General features: G+C 35.9%; 1 protein-coding gene across 12 annotated transcripts in view; it reads left to right on the forward strand.

Moving 5' to 3' along the window:
* Positions 1–19674, forward strand: part of ABI3BP (ABI family member 3 binding protein) — a 309603-nt gene that overhangs the window by 175696 nt on the left and 114233 nt on the right. For 11 of the 12 annotated variants that reach the window (XM_069065333.1, XM_069065335.1, XM_069065337.1 and 8 more), the window contains exons 7-13: positions 403–451; positions 1838–1909; positions 2614–2706; positions 9188–9265; positions 12188–12262; positions 14766–14837; positions 15324–15398. In XM_069065333.1, coding sequence (XP_068921434.1) covers positions 403–451; positions 1838–1909; positions 2614–2706; positions 9188–9265; positions 12188–12262; positions 14766–14837; positions 15324–15398 — 514 coding nt within the window. The remainder of the gene's footprint in view (positions 1–402; positions 452–1837; positions 1910–2613; positions 2707–9187; positions 9266–12187; positions 12263–14765; positions 14838–15323; positions 15399–19674) is intronic. The other variant, XM_069065340.1, reaches the window with a different exon arrangement.

Raw genomic sequence — 19674 nt, forward strand, 5'->3', positions numbered from 1 at the left:
AGACAGTCATTTAGGTGGCTGGTTTTGAAATTCTCTCCTTAGCTGACTGACTAATGTGTACTCCTTGAAGGCTATGCCAGCAGAGGCCAAAAATACCACTTTCCATATAAACAGGCCATCAAAATGAATTGTTTTGGTCAGTAATTTGGACCTTTTTTATTTTGAGAAAATTATGTGAACCAAATAAAAAGGTCCACGTAGGCACAAGAGTTTTAGTCAACAAAGACTGAGCCAGGAGGAGAGTTTGTAAGAAGAGTTAAGTTCCCATTATGGTTTAAGAATCCTCAGAAATAAATAACCAAATGAAAAAAATGCTGAATAAAGCTTTTTTTGTTATTTTTTTTCTTACATGAAATAATACTCTCTAGGCCAAAGGTTAACATTATTTTCCTCTCTTTTCAGCCAGCATACATTCCAAAGAAGATAATTCCCATTACTGTTATCAAACAAGGTAATCTCTATGACTTTCAGCAGTAGATAAAGTGTGCAAAATTTTCAACAACCACACTATTCTTTCAAACTGAAGTGATTAGAAATGAATTATATTTTCCCAGCTTTTTAGAATCTGCATTGCTAATAAAGTTTTAAATGAGGCAGCATGATCTCATAGATAAAAGTTAGAGCCCTCATTTTAACTCTTTTACCAAAGTGCATTTGATCTTGGTTAAGTAACGTTCCCATGCTTCCATATCTCCATACAGAAACTGGGGATAAGGTACTTCTCTCTCTTTTATCCTACTCTCATAGAGATAGAACTAAGACTATTTTATTTATTGATAATACAGGTTTCTTTGGAATATCATTTATATGTTATCTATTTGGATTAAATAATATTAAAACCATAATTTTTATTTTTTTTGGAAACCAGAAAAAATTTTAAACTCAAGGGCTTATTCAATACCTTCAATACCTGGTTGCTCCTGATTTAGTTTCTGATTTTGATGTCATAAAAAAAAGATTGTATTCATTATCCCTAAAAACTACTTGAGGGAGGGTACCAGGGCTCTGATTAGGTTGGGGCTAGGGAATTTTGGCACAGGATGTTAATATCTAGAAGGACCCTCTTCCTGCCCAGGAGTATAAACTTTTTAGTCTCCTGCCCCAAATTTGTTACTAGTCCTCTGCCAGTCTGCATCACACAGTGTGACCCCATTCTCTCCCCGGGACTCAACCTCAGGGTCACTGACCCCATAGCACAGTCAGCATGGCTCCTTACCTGGTCTCACCCCTGGAATTCACTTGCAAACACATCCATCCACTGGAGCCCTTTTCCCCATTCCCTCTCAATTCCCTTAGAGTCATAAGTGGGTTTCTCTAGAGGACAAGCTTCCTCTTTTCCTCCCACTCCGACACTTAGACTGTCCTTTGGGCTGCTCTTGCTATAGGCCTATTCTCTGTACCACCACCAACCCTGGAGCTCCCTTTTTTTCTCCCTTCTCATTCTGGTTCTAGAAGAAGCGGAATGTTTTTTTTACTTTGAGAAAACCTGATATTCCAAACATACAGAAAAGATAGATTAAAGGAGGAGTATATTTTCTTATATTCTGTTCTGTTCTTGGTTGCATCATATTACATTTAGAATGATTAATTTACTAAGTCAGTATTTCCAGACTGTTCTGCTTTGGTTTGGTTTGCCATGGGGAGGAAAGACCGTTTTGGAAGTTGGGGGAAGGGGTCAAAAGAGTGGAAAAATTGTTTTTTATAAAATAGCCCAAATATCATATCAAAGTCTCATGACTGGTAACGTTAGGTCAGAACTGAATGTACCTATGTGGTTTCTGTCAGCTCCTCTCTGCAATCTTTTCATTTTGCAATTGCATTGATTATGTTTCCCCAGTAATTCAGAATGTTACACATCGAGCAGCATCAAAGTCTCCCGACAGACCTTCTGTAGGAGGAACCATACTAGGTGACTGTTTTTTTTTTAACCTAACCAGGTAAAGGCAGGTATTTCCTTTGTTAACTGAACATCTATGGGAAGCAGTGAACTGTGGTCAGAGCTTTTATTCGGTTCACTTTCTCAAGAACGTGTTATTATCTCAATCGAAAAGTCCTGAACTTTTGCCCAAGGTGTGGTATAATCCACTGAGGGCTGGAAGTCAAGAGATCTGACCTCTACCATGGACTTGCTGGGTGGTATCTAAAATTACATGGCCTTGTGCCACGCACAATAAAAGAGTTGATACCAGTTCTTTTATCTGCCTCCACAAACTAAAAATATACATATGAAGTAAACTGAGTATCTTTGAAATAAGGATTTGTGTAAATAATAGTTAATAGTGGCAAAACTCAATATCTTGATAATAACCATGGTCTAATAAAAAGTAGGTGTTTAATCAATGCTTTTTGAATGGAATCAAATTAAGAGGTTATATATTGTTTACTAATGAGCTGGTTGTAAAACAACTCTAGGAACATGCATGAATTTAAAGCAACTAGACATTCAAAGGAGGATTGTAAAGAAAAAAAGACCTTTGACATATTCCATCTATTTGTGATCTTAGTTTTATAGCCAATTGTTTAAAATGAATATACTAACTTCTGTTGCTTTAGGTTTTATCTAATAACATATTCTACTTTCTTTTCATTGCCCTCACTTAATTTCCTGTGCAGTCCATCTTATCATTCCTGGTCTGAATGAAACCACTCTGAAAGGTCCTCCACCCATCATGCTGAATATTTCTGAAACAGTCAAGACCCCACTAGGTAAGGTGAAAGTTGTACATTTGGTTTATCTGGTTTCTGAGTGTGGACCCTGAATATTCTGAGGATACCAAAGGTACATTAAGCTATATACTATTAACTATTTTGGGAGAAGAAATAGGCTCAATTTAGATGAATTTATATAGATTAAGGTTTGCCGGACTATGGGGAGGAAGTTAATATACTGAAACTAATGTTTTATCTCTGTTTATTAATTCCTGAAGGTATACTACCAGTTTCAGATTTCTCAATAAGAGTACATATTTATTTAAACTATTCTTTAATATACACACATATATTTAAAATAAAGCTATCACCAAATTCACCAAGCATGGCCCAACATATACAAATGAATTTTGGAAGTCAGATTATCCACGTTGAAAATTAACCAATGAACTTAGACATATAAACTCATGAATTCAAAATCTTAGAGTTGAAAAGAACCCTAGAAAGTCCCTAGACTAACACCCTCATTTTACAAATGGCAAAATTGAGATCTACATGACTTGCCAAAAGTGATACTGTCAGTTCATGGTAAAGGTACTAAGAAGCCAGGTCCCCTAAATCTCATTTCCAGTGTCCTTTCCAAGCTAACTTGTGAAACATTGAATTTACTGTGACTTTCCTTTTTTGTAGAATTTTGTGGGATAGGAATTCTGATAATGTTTACATGATTCCAACTTCTGGATAAAAACTTTGAAGTGCTGTAATCTAGTCTATTATCTAAGCATTTAGCATTATATAGACAAAATAGTTGGGTGCTTGTAAACTTTGTAGTTCTCATTGAAATAGTTGACTTTGTATGGAAAGTCTGTATGCATATTTTGTAGGGAGATGTTTGTATTCCCTTAGTCTATTAATATGGAATACCCTGGAAGAGGAATGATATATGGATAAGAAAGGAGAAATCTAAATTAGTAGGCTTAACCAGATTATTTAAAGAAAGTTTGATTCTTTTTAAAAGTTACTTTTGTATAACACTTTATTATGGTCTGACAGACTTTGAGAGATAGTGGGGGACAGAAGGGCCTGGTGTGCCACAGTCCATGGAGTCATGAAGAGTTGGACATGACTGAAAAAAAATTAATTTATAAGCAGCTGTCAATGATTTTAGTCAGTCCTTATATTTTCATTATAAAGATTCTCATTCCTCTTAGTGTTGCCATTGACTAACCATATGACCTTAGACAAGTCATTTGGTTTCCTTGAGTCACAGGTTCCTCATCTGTAAACTGAGAGGTTTAGACCAAATGATCCCCTAGTTCCCTTCTGGTTCTAATACCTCAAGTACCTGTTTTAAGTTATATACATACAAAAATCTTGTTAAGATCCTTATTAGGAGCTGAACCTCCAAGCAGTTTTTCCCTCCCCTGGTAATTCATCCTTCACTGTCACCAATGTAAATAACTCCTCTTCCACTTTGAAAGGGCCATTCTTAGAAAGGATGGGTAAGTTTTATTTAATCATTTTGTTTTTAGTGGGTCTATTAAAACTTGCACATGCTAGTGTCTGGTAGTCCTGTAAAGTAGCCTATAATTGAGCTGAAATTTCATCAAGACTAAGAATCTATAGAATTATTTAAAACCATTACTAACTGGGGGATGGTAGTGTTCATTTTGACAGAAGATACCAAGAAAGGTATCCTGAACTTTGGATTGGTCTCCATGGTGAATTTATAAGAGAACATAGATAAGAGTGACACAAAATGACCAAGTATGGGTGGGTTGTGATTGGCATCAGTGGAGAGACTGTCAATTAAGTCAAATATTTCATTGGAGTATTCATGTATGTACTGTCAAATGGGACTAACTTTGAACCAGAAGTTATAGCCCTTAACTCTGAATGAATGATCTTATTTCTGCATTTTCAAAGCTTCTAGTGCTACCTGAGCATTTATATATAACCTTTGAAATTTCTTCATTTTAAGAAAACATGTGAGTCTTTGTCATGGCATGATTCACCAACATGTATTTCTCTCCTGGAATCAGAAGGGTAGATGTGCAGAGAGAAAATACAAATAGTGAAAAAGTTCTCCTTTATCATTAGTTTACATTCTTGGAGTGAGAAGCATGACAGTGTAGGAGAATGGGGAGAAAAATATTTTTCAAATGAGAAATATTTTGCCCTTAGCAAAAATTGGTAGTCAGTATGTGTCTATGTGCCTGAAATGAAATATTTCTCCTACCCAAACAGATAAAACTTTACAGAGTGTTTTTAAATTAAACTGCATTTTTAACATATAATGATAGCATTGAGAATGACCTAGAGTTCATTCAGTCCACCTTCTCTCCCTCCTTCCCACCCCTCAAAGATACAATTTTGGGGATAGAGAAGAGGGACTGCACCTGTGATTTAATTGGCATTGGGTATTCCTGGAGAAGGAAACTCTCTTTATTAATTCAGATCAACACTTCTGTAACACTCTGTAACTTAGAGCTTTAATAGAGTTTCCTAGGGCTTTCAGAGATTGTTCCTTGCCCAGGGTCACATAGCCAGGATGTGCGTGAACTGGTGTTTGAACTCAGTTCTTCCTGGTTCCAAGACCAGCTCTCTATCTACGATCCAGAGATTCCCAAAGGGGGCTATGCCAACCTCGGGGGCACTGGAACAATGGGAGGGCATGCAGTGGTAGTAGCCTTAAGTGCAATTGGGGGGCATTGAATAAAAATAAGGGGGCAGTAGATGTATAAGGAAAGAGAAGATAAGAAAATTTTGGAAAACCTTTTGTACATATTTCATCTGTGGTGCATCAGAGTTAAAGTTGTTGCAATTACATTATTTTCCAAATAAATATACAAAATACAAATTATAACCAATCAGTATTCCAGTTCCCCAACAGGTCTTAATAAACAAGTGTGTCTTAACAAGGTCAGCCTGGTGGGCATTTTGGGCATTGTCATTTGTTATTTATTAGCTATTGTTGTCTTTGACCCTGCTTCCCCAGGTTAGAAACAAGGAGACTGAAGCTCTGCAGTGATCTGCCCCAGGTCATATAACTAATAAATGATGGTCAGAACTCAAACCCTAGTCTGACTCTAAATCTAGTATTCTTTCCATTATACCGCAACTGCCTATATATTTTCTTCTGTTGTTTACAAAGATTTTTGAGTATTTTAAATTGTTTGTTCTATTTCCAGGAGAAAAAATAAATAAATTTCTGAGGTGGGGGGAATCCCTCAAACATAACTCTTCCTGTTAAGCTTATCATAAGGCATCAAGGAATGTAACAGTTTTTGCTCCAGAACACACATGGTGTGACTTTTGGGAAAAATAAAGAAGAAAGCTCATGTTACACACAGATCTCCAAGGGACATACAAACGGTTTGCCAAACCCAAGGCTTACCTTGCCAAAATTTAGAGAAGTAAATGTATTGACAAAAGTACTGAAAAACAACAGAGGACAAAGAATTTCCCAGTTTTTTAAAGGCTGCATTTGGATGGTAGCTCTGTACCTATGCCCCTAACTAGCCTTATGCCAGTAGTGGAGTGAATTAGGACCCTAGAATCATACGTAGATTTGTAGTTGTTATTTTACATATGAAGGCCCAGAAAGGTTAAGTGTCAACCAAGGCCACATAAACAATAATCGACAGGGTCAGATTTTAACCCAGATCCTCTAATGGATGCCATATCTAACCTCTTCTCACTATATCGCATTGCCTAATTTCTATGTTGTGATAATAGGGAGAGAAGAAAAGAGAGAAGGAAAAAACAAGATTGCCGATTAATGACTTCCATAAGTACAAGGGGAGAAAAGCGAAATTAATATGATTTGATCTGTGGGAGATGGAAAGAAGGCTTAATAGCTGTTAAGTCAAGCAATAATGAACACCCATTATAATACCACCAACACTGACTAGAGGAAGAAATGGATTTAAATTACATTAGGAAGGATTTGGATTAGGCATGAGAAAGATTAAAAGAGACAGCATGGCATGGAGGACAGAGAGTTGTCCTCAGAGCCAAAAAGACCTGGGCTCAAGTCCCATTTCTAACATCCTAATTGTGCAACAAGGCGCAAGTCACGAACAGCTCTCAGTGTTCTAGGCATGTCTCTAAGACCCTACATTGCAGAGAAAATGCTTATGTGCATTACCTGGGGCGGGGGGAACTTCTTCCTTGGAGAGATCCTTATACCAATAAAATCATTAGGAAGAAATATTATCCTTTTGTAATATTGTCACTTCCAAAGTTTTTGGTGTTTAATTATTTCAGTTGTATTCAATTCTTCTTAACCCCATTTGGGGTTTTCTTGGCAAAAATACTGGAGTGGTTTGCCATTTCCTTCTCCAGCTCATTTTACAGATGAGGAAACTGAGGCAAACAGGGTGACTTGCCTAGGGTCCCACAGTAAGTGTCTGAGGCCTGATTTGAACTCAGGAAGAAGAATTTTCCTGACTCCAGCCCCAGCACTGTGCCACCTAGCTGCCCCAAATAAGGGAATGTAAATTTCCATTCTTCAAATGCTTTAAAACAACATCTTTAATATAAAATATTTTTTGGACTAGCTGGCCTCTTGAAAACCTTCCTCGTTTTAGGATTCCCTAAACATTTCATTTCATTATTCAAGCAATGTTCTGAATTCTCTCAGAGCCTAACATACCCCAAGTATATAAAAGTAGCATCTTTTGGAACTGAATTGACTCTTTTAAGCCTCTAAACCACTTATTTAGCTAGTAGACCCATGGTGTTTTCTGTGTGATACTCTCTCTGCCTATGTAGATTGCATCTGTCCTGCATTTTCTCATCTTCTGTGACTCTCATCCATGTCTTTGTATAAATCCTCCATAGAAGATGTCCCCAATGTGCTTGAAACACTAGAAAGCTCTTTGGTGCACCTAGTCCAGCACAGAATAAATAAGGGCAGCCAGGTAGCACAGTGGATAGAGCACCAGGCATAGAATCAGGAAGGCTCATCTTCGTAAGTTCAAATCTGGTCTCAGACACTTACTAGCTGACTAGTAAGTCACACACACTAGTGTGTGATTCTGGACAAGTCACATTACCTTGTTTGTTTCAGTTTCCTCATCTGTAAAATGAGCTGGAGAAGGAAATGGTAAACCACTCCAGTATCTTTGCCAAGAAAACCCCAAATGGGGTGGCAAAACATCAAACACAGCTGAAACAATTGAACAACAACAAAGTATAAACAAGGCCTTGTTTGGTTGCTCTAAATCTTACCCTAGTGGCCAAAAAGTCAATACCAGGTGACTAACCAAACCAAAGAACTACTTAACAGAATCTGGCTTGCAGATGTACATTCCTGGAAAGAGAATAGATACACTTTAATATGAAAGTTTGAGGGGCAAAGTGGCCACGCTGTGGTTTGCTGGAAACAATAGTTAAAGTTTTATTTGAATTCATACTTTCCGATGAATTCCCAGAAGTCCAAAAAGAGACTCCATTTGCATATGATTCAGACTTGTTAGTAAAAATCTCCCTTCACATTTAAAACAAAATTGTGTTCATCCATATGGTAGTCTTGTTTTATTTTTGTTTTTTTCCTGGTCTCTGTCAATCCTATGAATCCATTAATAATATTTAACATGAATGACAACAAATTCTGTCACCTGAAAATATATGGTTTTTTAATAACTTTATATGTGCTAAGAACAGACCATGGTTTAAAATTATGCCTGCCATAAAATCTATTTCTGAATTGGAATGCTAAAGTAGCAGACTGTAATTTCTTGTTTTGATGTCCCTTTGGCTCTTACAGATAAGAGAGCTAACTTGAAGGTATCCTTTACTAAAAGCCACTTTGTCACTTGATCATTGTATAGAGATGATCCAGAGTACTCTAAGGCTCTATTAAGAGAGGACCAACTCTGGAAGGTCTTCTCAGACTGGAATAACTTCAAGTCTCAGCCAGGTGACAGATTGTGCTTCTGTTGTCTGAAGACAAGCACAACTAAACTCAGACTCAACACCAGAAGTGTGTCCAGCATGGCATAGTGGAAAGAATGTAGGAATTAGAATCAGGAGCCCTGAGTTTGAATCCTAGTTCCTTCATCATCATCATGATAAGAAGTAGCATTTTTGTGACATTTTAAGTTTACAAGGGACTTTACAAATATCATCACATTAGACTTGCCGTGTGACCTTGGACAAGTCATTTAACCTTTGTGAATCTCGATATGCCCAGCTATTAAATGAAGGTGTTTTACTAGATTATTGCTTAGGTCCTAGTCAGCTATTGATTCAATGATCTGAATTTCTTTAGCCATAGAAACATTTGCATTGATGAAAGGAAAGCCTATCCACACCAAGATCACAGAGCTTTGAAGTCTTGAAGGAATGAAAAAAGGAGAATTAAATGTCCTTCATATCAACTAGTTAGAAGGTGGTCCACCCTGTTGTAGCCTGACAAGTTTCAATGGGTTGCAGCTAAAGACTTTCTGCTTCTAGTATATATTCAAAATGAGTTATTTTAAGCATTGGATGTAAGGAAATAGTACAAATGATTTATCCTCTGAAATTTTAGCTAAGAATGAAACCTTGGCACTACCTGCTGAATCTAAAAAAGCAGAGGAGGAAAAAATACCAACGCAGCCTGTACCAGGTAATAAGAACTCTACATTATGATAAGGACTCTTCATCTTAAGGGTATGCAACATCTAAAATATTACATGATTTAAAAAAAAACCTCACTCATGAAGAGGCTGAATTAAAACTAATTAAAGGTTAAAGTAAATGGTGGGAAGTATCAACAAGAAAAGCTGAATGTTAATGAACATAAATAGTACTTAATCTAGAAGCTTTAATTTAACTCCAATTGAAATAGATATATCAGCAGATTTATATGTTTAACAACAGTCTTACAAACATTTAGTAGGTGCTTAGTACATATCCAGCGCTGTGCTAGGTCCTGGCGCTACAGAGATGGAATCTGAAACAATCCCTACCCACCAAATGCTTAAATTCTTTTAGAGATGCAACATGTGCTTAGACAAGCATAATGTAAAATAGACCATGGTGAGGACCATAGAGAGATCTGAACCAAAATGCACTAAGAATTTAGGGAGGGAGGAATCCTTTTCAGTCAGGGTACCAGGAAAGGCTTCCTGGAAAAAGTGGCACCTGATCTTAGCCTTGAAGGAAAAGAACTTTGATTGATTTTAAATGAGGGAAGAGCACATTGTAGGCATGGAGGTGGTCTGCACAGATCCATAGAGGCAGGTCAAGTTTATGGAACAGCTGATAGTCTGGCTTGGCTGTGCCATTGCTTTGATATCCTCATTTGGGGAAAGATGAGACCTCCCCCTCCACCACCACCCCGATCCTATCTCTTGCCCTTTAAATGTAATAAATTTAAGCTTCTAATGTTTCACAAATATCCATTTCTATACTGATGGACTGATTTTCAAATTAATTCTGATTTGTTTAGGTCTAGAGTCCTAGTGGCAATCATATTTACAGTGGAAACTTAGAAAGTAAAATGATTTTACCACCACAGGAAAAAAAAAAAGGTGGAGGTTAACATTACTCAAAGTTCTTCAGGCTGTTCTTATCAAGCATTTCTGGGGCTATTCTAAATGAGAAAGACAGACCACCAAGGGGAAAAAAAATGTCCTCTAAATGGCACAACAATATTATTTTATAATATTATTTCATGCAAAAGCAAGTGAAATTAAAGCCCAGAAGGAAGTTTTCCAGTTCAGATTTAATAAATTACCTCCAATCTAAAGAGAGTTTGATGGAGCAGCTAGGTGGCACAGTGAAAAACTACCCTGGAGTCAGGAGGACTTGAATTCAAATCCGGCCTCAGATGCTTGACACACTTTTTAGCTCTGTGACCTTGGGCAAGTCTCTTAACCCCAAATGCCTTGCCTTATCCCCTCCAAAAAAGAAAAAGGAGTTTAAGCACATCTAAAATTAAGCTCATTTCTCCAAAAAATGTATGTCCTTTTTTTCCCTCTTGTTGAGGGTACAACCAACCACTTAGGATAAAAATCTTAAGCCCTATTTGATTCCTCTCTCTCCTTCATACCACCCTCTCTCAGTAAGTCAACAAGTCTTTACAGTCTTACTTTCATAAAACCTCTTGCTTTCCTATTCCCAATTATGCTGCCACTTCCCTGGTTCAGGTTTTTATTATCTCTCCTTTTTGTAACAGCCTCCTGACTGGGCTCCTTGCCTCTAATCATTCCACTCTCCAATCTGTCATTTTATTTCACTCTTCTTCTATCATCTACTGTGTTCTAGTCAAACTAAGTGATTCAAAGTTTCTTGATATTGTTCTCTATTTTTCTTTCCCATGCATTCTCACAGGCTCCCACCCATACTCTCCTATTCCTGGAACACACTTCTTCCCTAGTTCTGCCTGTTAAATCTTCCCCTCTCTCTTCAAGGCCTGGTTCTAGCACCATCTTTTCCAAGAAGTCTTTCTTCATTAATCCTCTTAAAAGGGATCCTTCCCTCCTCAGAATTCTCCAAAGTACATTGTACCAGTCACCTTTTCCTTAACCCCATTCTACCTATTTGTATATATGTTATATCATCTCTATTAAGTAGTAAGCTATTTAAGGGTATGGACTGTTTGGGGTTTTATTTTTAATATTGATGTCCCCAGAAGCTATCATGGTGCCTTGCATATAGCAGGTGCTTAATAAATATTTATTGAATTAAACTGAATAAATTTAGAACTTATATGCACATCCCTAATTTTCTACAATAGGTAGATCATTAGTAGATAGAAAGCCTGTATCTCAAATTATCTTGGCGATCACTTTTATCGTGGTTTATAGGTAGTCTCATCTAAAGAAGAAAGGGTGAACGCTTCATTGTTTTATAACCCTTCTCCTTTTTAGAAAATCAAGCTAACTCATGATTTATGTGATCCCCCCAACTTCAGTGTAGTTGGTAAATTGCAATAAAAATAAAAGAACCAAAGCTCCAATTTCTTTTCTACCTCAAAGGTTCTACTACTTTCTTGGTTTGTCATGCTATTGGATGTGAGGGTCCTTTAGATTTCCATCTTCTTTGCCAAATTCCTCCAGAATTTTCTACTTCGGAAATTTTATGCTAAAATCAAAATGGGTATTTCTAAGGGCTCTCTTGCTTATTACAGATCTACAGCTTGCAAATGTCAGGTTGAATCACTCTTACCACTTTCTAATTTTCATTGTCATTGTTTCACATTTTTTAAATTTTTACTAAAGTTAAGGTCTTGCCTTTGATCCAGGGGTGGAGGATGGCAGCTGAATTGATGCGCTTAACTTAGAAGTTAAGTCGTTCTTGGGTCTCCTTTCCAAGCTGTTCCACTGGGGCAATAAAATCGTATTTTGTGCTATCTTTGAACAGACCTCCTGACTCTAGTCAAAAGTCACCCTGAGAGCTCCTTGATCTAAGCTACTTGTGAAAAGATGTGCTAAATGAGTCCCAATTGTTGGTGTCATTTCTTTATTAAAAGAACAAAATCTTATGCTTTCTTATGACTTTATCACATGTTATTTGGTAAAATTAACTTTTTTATACCTTTCAGTGACAATGGAAATTGTTCAAAGAACCACGAGCCCAACTGTGACTAGTGTCTTAGAAATTTCAGAAGCAACTTTGGGTAATGCCGAAATCTTCTCTTTCATAAAATAAACCTCAACATTAATACAGGAAATGAGTAACAATGGTACTGTTAGACCTATTAATATTCTTGTTCTTTTTCAGGATGAATTAACTTTTTTTTTATAATTACCTACCTCAAAAGGTTATCTGAATAGCTCAGAGATTTAGTGTAAGGAAGGCAATTTTTGCACATTTTAAAGCATTATACACACATGAGGGACAATATGGGTTATCCACGGGTGGGAAGGTGGGTTCTTAACCTTTTTTTGTATCATAGATACCTTTAGAAGACTGGTGAAACCTATGGATCCTTTATTAAGATAAAATGCAGAATGTTACAAAGGAAGCCAATTATATTGAAATAATGATGTAATGTTTTTTCCCCATCCAAGTTCAAGGACTCCCTTGAAATCTATCCACAGATTCCAAATTAAAAACCCTTGCCTAATAATGAATAGAGAACTAGATTTGAAACCAAGAAATTCTGGGTTCAAATCCTGTCTATGATACACACTGGTCATATGACACTGGGCATTTCACTTAGTCTCAAAACTATAAATTCCAGAGAAGGTGCCACCTGGCAATGGTAGAGGATGTTTCCTCACCCAGGCATTCTCTATAGAAATGAAATCACATATCTAGTCTCTCTCCCTATAAAATTGTAAGATTATTTATTATTGTTATTATTATTTGTTGCTACTCCACTTCATTTGAAGAATAGCACAAAGCATAGAATACTTGTATGTAAAAATCTAGGCCAATACAGAGAAGTCTTATTCAGTCTACTTTTGTTGCCAGGCTAAGTATAGAAAGATTAACAGCCAAATTCTTAAAACTAATAATGTCAGTAGTATAAAAGAAGTCTTGAAGTTAATACACATGCACTCTTCTCACGATGGCTCTTTGGCATTTTGTACCTACTATACAAATATTGGGATGAATCCCCCAAATCTGAGAGCTTATTAAAAAAAATTCTTCATGTACCTTATATTAATTGTTTCTCACCCAAAATCCTAAAATCTAATTTTCTTTGTCACTTAATTCCCTTTAAGAGAAAAATATGTGCTATAGAACTTGAAAATATTTTCCTACAGTATATGCAAAAATAGTTTGACCGGCTATGGAAATATTTCTAGGGAAAGCCCCAATAACTTTGAACTGCACTAATAGGAACAGAAATGCATCCTCTGTACGATCCTATGGTGCAAGCCCAAATACCAAGTCATAAGGCATGGAGTATGTAAAACTTAATACCTTTCTTTATCATAACTTTTCATGACAGAACTGGTGAAACTTCATAGCTTATCTTCATGCCTAGATTTCAATTGTCATTCAATACTTTAGGACAAGGGATCTTGACCTGTTGTTCATGAACCTCCAAGGGGTCCACGGATATTTTTCAGAAGGTCCATGAAGCTGGAAGGGGAGAACAGTTATTTCTTTATTTCAATGTAGTTGGCTCTCTTTGTAACCCTGTTTATTTTATTTTATGCATTTAAAAACATTATTCTAAGAAGGGATCCAAAAGCTTCACTAGGCTGCCAAAGGGATCCGTGACACAAAAAAGGTTAAGAACCCTCTTTTCTAGGGAAATGTTGTAAAACATGGTAGCTAGTTGCCATCAAGGATTGAAGTTTGCCAAAGATTTTCTCACATCCAACTTTTTCATATTTATAGTAAAACTAGGGAAGAATGTAATATGAATAAATTGTTTCTGGGCATTTAGTCCTGTAGTCCCAATACTGTATTAGATTTTTAAAACTTGATTTCAATTCCAGGAGACATAGATTCTTGATTACTAAGAGCAGGAAGGAACAGTTTGTTGCTATTAAAAGTGACAATTTTTGTGTTTTTGTTTTTTTGCTATTAGATATGATTGCATAAGCCAAAAATCATAGTGTTGCTTTGAACAGATTTTGTTATTTTTCCACAATTTCCCCCTAAACACTTAGAACTAATTTTTTCTCCCAACTAGGGAATGGTATCTTAGTCTTCTCAAAGAATTATTTCTCTTTTAAGGAAGAGTTGTTTAAATCAATTCATGAGACATAATGATAATTGTTTTTCAGTAAGAAAAAATGCTAAAAGCAAAGTATCCAGATAGAGGCTGGGGGGAGGGGTTGAAGAGTATCTTAACATTTTCCAGTTCAAATTTGTTTCAAATTTACTTTAAATTTATAGGAACCACGAATGTTTTTGTGGATACACAAATCCACATAAAGATATTTGAAGAGATGTAGATAATGACTTAATAATTCAAGAACTGACCCGTCTGGTTTTCCTATCCTTAGCACAGTGCTCTATACATAGAAGAAATTTAGTGTATTTTGTACCCTGCATTCCATGGCATTCTCTAGCACCATAAGGCAAAAGGAAAACTCATCAAAAGTGTCATTACATAATACAAGAGTTTGATTTTCTTTCTTGAATTTTGCTTATTTTTCTTTTTCTTGCTATTGATTTTTCACCTCAAGTTATTATTTTTTGTATTTTAATTACAGCTCCAAACAGGCTTCCAGAATTCCCTCAAGCCAAAACACCATTCCCTCCGGCGAAACCTAGGGCAACACTGGGTAATGGCAGTATTTGAAGTTTGGTAACAAATATTGTATGAGTGGGGGAAAGGGTTATTCTTGTAACTAGTCAGGAAAATTTACTGTTTTTACACAGTACCAAAATAGCCATATGGATTTGTTCAATTCAGTCAACCAACCAGGGGATGTAGAAAGAATAATTGTTTGACTGAGTTTTCTGATAAATTCACTCAAAATAATTATATTATTATTCCCCCTTCCCATGCAGTGACCAATTTCATTACATCACATTTTGTGAAATGTTGATTTAATGGAAGCAAATCTGGCCTCTCTAGCTGCAAACCAAATGGGTTTTCTGGAAGGATTGTAGATGGATGGTTCTAAATTTCTTGCAGACTAGTGAACCATTACTTGAACAGTCAGTGCTTTCATTACAGCCTTTGTGAAGTCATTTACCAAAAATGGAAATATATCATCTTCCTCCTCCAATATCTTCCTGCAAATACTGTTTCTTTTTTGCCATAGCTTCAGACGAGATACAACGGATTGCTCCTACAGCCAAAACATCTGATGGTCGGAAAATTCTGCAGCCCCATACTGGTAACTGCCCTTTAAAGTTGTTGTTATTGTTGGTTTTTTTTTATGAATTCATAAGAATAACACATTAAGTCATTTCTGTAGGGTTGTGAGGGATTGACATAGATTATGACTCCTCTATGAAACAATCCCCTCTGTGATAATGACTGGTTCTAGATCATTTATTAACTACAAACTTTTTTTCCTGCTGCAGAAATTCAGTTGCCTTTGTTTGTTTTAAAGATATCTGTTTCCATTTCTGGACATATTGTTCAAAATCTGTCATCTTCTAATGAATTAGGAGTCACTTCAGATTTTTTCCTATTCCAGAGACCTCTTCAAATTCATGTCAGCAGTACCAAAAAATTAACTAAGTATTCCATACCATAATACAATTTTAGTCATGAAGCTGAATTCATAACAACATAATGTTTCCTTTGCAGGTAGATACTTACTTGTTCCTACCTCAAACACAGAAAATGTTAAAAAAAAAAAAAAAACTTTAAAAACTCTCATCAGTAATCTTAGCTTCTACTCCTGTGTCATCTACTAAGGTGACTTTGACCAAGTCACGTGACTTCTGTGGACCTCAATTTTCATCCTTCAGACAAAAATGAGAGGGTTGAATTGGATAAAAAACTGTTCAAGTTTCTTCTAGTTACAAATTCCATTTCCATAGAAAATATTCTGCTTAACATTTAACTGGTGTCTGAAACTATCTTCACACCAAAACTGACTATATGGCTAAGCAAACTGTAGGAATATCACCTTAAATCCTTTTTCCAGTTTAATAGAAGAGTGAAAGGGAATAATTTATTAAACGTCTTCTATGTGCCAGATACTGTGTTAAGTGTTTTACAAATATTTGGTATATATTGATGTAGTATGGCCTTCTAGACATTGAAAATATAACCTGAATAATATCTTTTTTAAAATTCCCCCACATTGATTACAATGTTACTTTCCTTTGTATCAAATTTTAATTTTTTAAATATAAGAACATTTACAGGGGCAGCTAGGTGGTGCAGTGATTAGAGCATGGGTCCTGGAGTCAGGAAGGCCTGAATTCAAATTCAACTTCAGACACTTAACACTTAGCCGTGTGACATTAGGCAAGTCACTTAACCCCAGTTTCCCTGCCTTGACACCTCCAAAAAGCAAAAAAAAAAAAAAACCATCTACAAAAGGACAAATATAATTACCTATTAACACATTGATAAATGTAAATATGTAATTTTCCTACTAAGGGCATCAAATATACCAATGTGCTCCCCATATTTCCAGTCAATAGGATCCCTTTTCAGGCATCTTATGTCACAACAATGCAGGATGATCAAAACAGAATACTATAACTGAAAATAGAAGTCAGATTAGTTTCTCAAATTCTACAGATGGATCTAACTCTTCTCTTCTCTAAAAGGCACTGCTTTAGGTCCTATAGAAGCTTACTTTGGTCTACCCCCTGACAAAGATAACTTCAAACATAAAAATTTTAAGTCATGTTTCATAAAGTCATCTCTATAACATAAATATGTTCATTTTATCCTTTATTAAAAACTTTTAAATGATTTTTGCATTTATGTGTAAGTTAATGTTCTCTCAAATTTCCCTATAGGCTAAAAGTACCTGATTTTTAAAAATTTCTCACTAACTCAGACAACTTCAGTCTGCATAGCCAAGAGAATAGAGAAATAAAAATAAAAAGACTCTCTTGCTGCAATGGGAAAAGTATTCACAGTATTTAGAGGACCTGCATTTGATTCTAAAGTCTATCATTTATTCCTTACCTCTCTGGGTCTCAATTTCCTTATTTGTAAAATGAGAGGATTGGAGCATTATTCTGAGAAGGCCTCTCTCTCTCTCTCCCTCCCTCCCTTCCTCCCCGTCCCCACACAGATTAGAAACCCTTGAGCAAGATGATTTCTATGGGATGTCTATCTTTCCATTGGTAACTTTGCATAGTGCCTGGTACATAAGACCTAAGTAAATATTAATTTTTATCCTTCTTCTCTCTCTTTCTCCTCCCACCTTCCCTTATTTCTCTCCCTTATTCCTTCCTTCTCTCCTTCCTTTCCTTCTTCCTTCCCTCCTTCCCTCTTTCCTTCTTTTTCCTTTCCCTTCTCTCTCCCTCCTTTCTTTCTTTCCCTTCCTTCTTTCCTGCCTCCCTCCCTCCCCATCTTCCTTTTTTCTTTCTTTCCTTCTTTTCTTCCTTCCTTTCCTCTCTACTTCCCTCTTTGCTTTCTTTCCCCTTTTTCTTCTCTACTTCCTTCTTTCCTTCCTTTGTTCCTTTCTTCCTTCTCTTGAAGATTCCTTCCCTTCCTCTTTCTTCCCTCCTTCCCACTTTCCTTCCTTTTCTTTTCTTTTTCCTCTCCTCCATTATTGTAGTTTTCTTGTCATTCTGTTTAATCTCTCTCAGCATAATTAAATGTTAAAGATTCACTTCTAGCTTTTGCTAAGTTTAAGAGTTGCATGGTATATAAATCTTGTACCAATTCTCTCTTTTAATTAAATTTCATTTTAATTCAGTTCTTTAGAGAACATGGGTTGGTTTTGTTTCTTTTGAGATTCCTTAAATAGGCATTGCTAGCCAAGGTTAGAGATTTTTAAGAAAACATTCATTATCATTTTCAGGTAACAGCGTTTGAATGTGTATTTTTTGGGGGAGGAGGGAAGAGGGCAAGGCAATTAGGGTTAAGTCACTTGCCCAAGGTCACACAGTTAAGTGTCAAGTGCTGAAGTCAAATTTGAACTTAGGTCCTCCTGGCTGCAGGTCCAATGCTCTATTCACTGCACCACTTAGATACTCTGAATTTGTATTTCTTATTCATCTTGGTAGATGATCATTGCAAAGATTCTTAGTTTTTAATATTGTGGTGATACATATTTGAAAACTATACTTTTAAAAGTAATAAAATTGACCAATTCTGTTAAGAAGTGAAAAATTATGAGTACAAAATTATAGATACTGTCTGTTACAAGTTCTAATTAGATATTTTTGTTATTTTTTTTTTAGAATTGGGGGGGCAGTTACTTGGATATATAAAAACAAGATGTATGATTTTAAAAAAAAATAGATCCTTCAGTTCAAGAATAACAAAAACAACAACAATCAACATTTCTACCTACATGTGGCTTCTAGGGCGATGTAGCTGCTGTTGAAAGCTTTATATAGGTGTTTAGATGCTACTTAAAAAAATCCTACTGTAGAAAAAGAAAAGGAAAATTGAGGGCATATTTCCTCCCAGCTAAAACTTTAAAATTCCTTCTAGTAAAATTTTGAGCTGTTTTATTTATGGAAACAAAGTCTTAAAAACAGCATTTAAATAAAAGAATGATACAGAAGTTGAATTAGTCAAATTAACACAAGAAGTATATTATAGATGTTCTACCCTTAAATTGAAAATTAGTGTTTACCTGTTCAAAGATATAATTGGTGAACTCATTGGGAATATTTTCATTTTTAAATGGATTTGCTATTTGAAAGGCATATTTCACCCCTAAATGGCCAATTTGTTAAGCAATTACAGTTGTGGGTACACAAAAAAGGGTACAGCTTTTGATGGAAATTTGTTAATTTCTCTAATATAAAAAAAGGAAGACTAATTCTTGAGATATTTCAAATCAAGCTGGTAAAAATAGGTCCAGAGTTCTAGAGAACCCATGCTACAGTACTGTGACTGGGTGGTGACTAATCAATCTCTGAGAGAATAAGGCTTTGGGTAATAGGTTTTCTGAGCCGGAAAAGACCTTGAAGGTCTTCTAATAGAACCCATACTAGAAAGAGGAATTCCCTCATCTAGTGGTCATCTGGACTTTGTTAAAATAGCTCCGGTCATGGGGAAATACAGCCCATTACATTTTTAGAAGACTCTAATTGTTGAGGAAGTTCTTTCTTACATTGAGCCCCAAAACATCTGACACTCCAGCTTATCTAAATAGCTCTGTAAAGGAAATAATCCAGGCTCAGATGTATATAAATATGTGAACACATAAGATGTTTATTATAACCTGATTTCTTTTGTCAAAAATTATTATTATAAGGCCTGGAATGAGAGCTCATGAGATTTACACAGGTTCAACTGTGCCTAGATGGTCTGATAACCTCCATTTCTCAAGAATAGTCCTAATAGTATTTGTGGAGCTTCTAAATCTCTGATGGGCATTTTTCACTGAAAAAAGAAAAATGTTGGTGTTTTTTGTTTTTGTTGTTGCCTTTAATGTAATACTTCCAAAAATAAGTCTCAGGTTTTCTAGTTGTTGGGTTCTCCCCCCACCCCAAATATGTAAAGACTCCTACTTT

The sequence above is a fragment of the Petaurus breviceps genome, unplaced genomic scaffold (assembly GCF_028583685.1).
Source record: "Petaurus breviceps papuanus isolate PSGF00001 unplaced genomic scaffold, PetGlider_PUasm1.0 90683, whole genome shotgun sequence".
Lineage (NCBI taxonomy): Eukaryota > Metazoa > Chordata > Mammalia > Diprotodontia > Petauridae > Petaurus > Petaurus breviceps.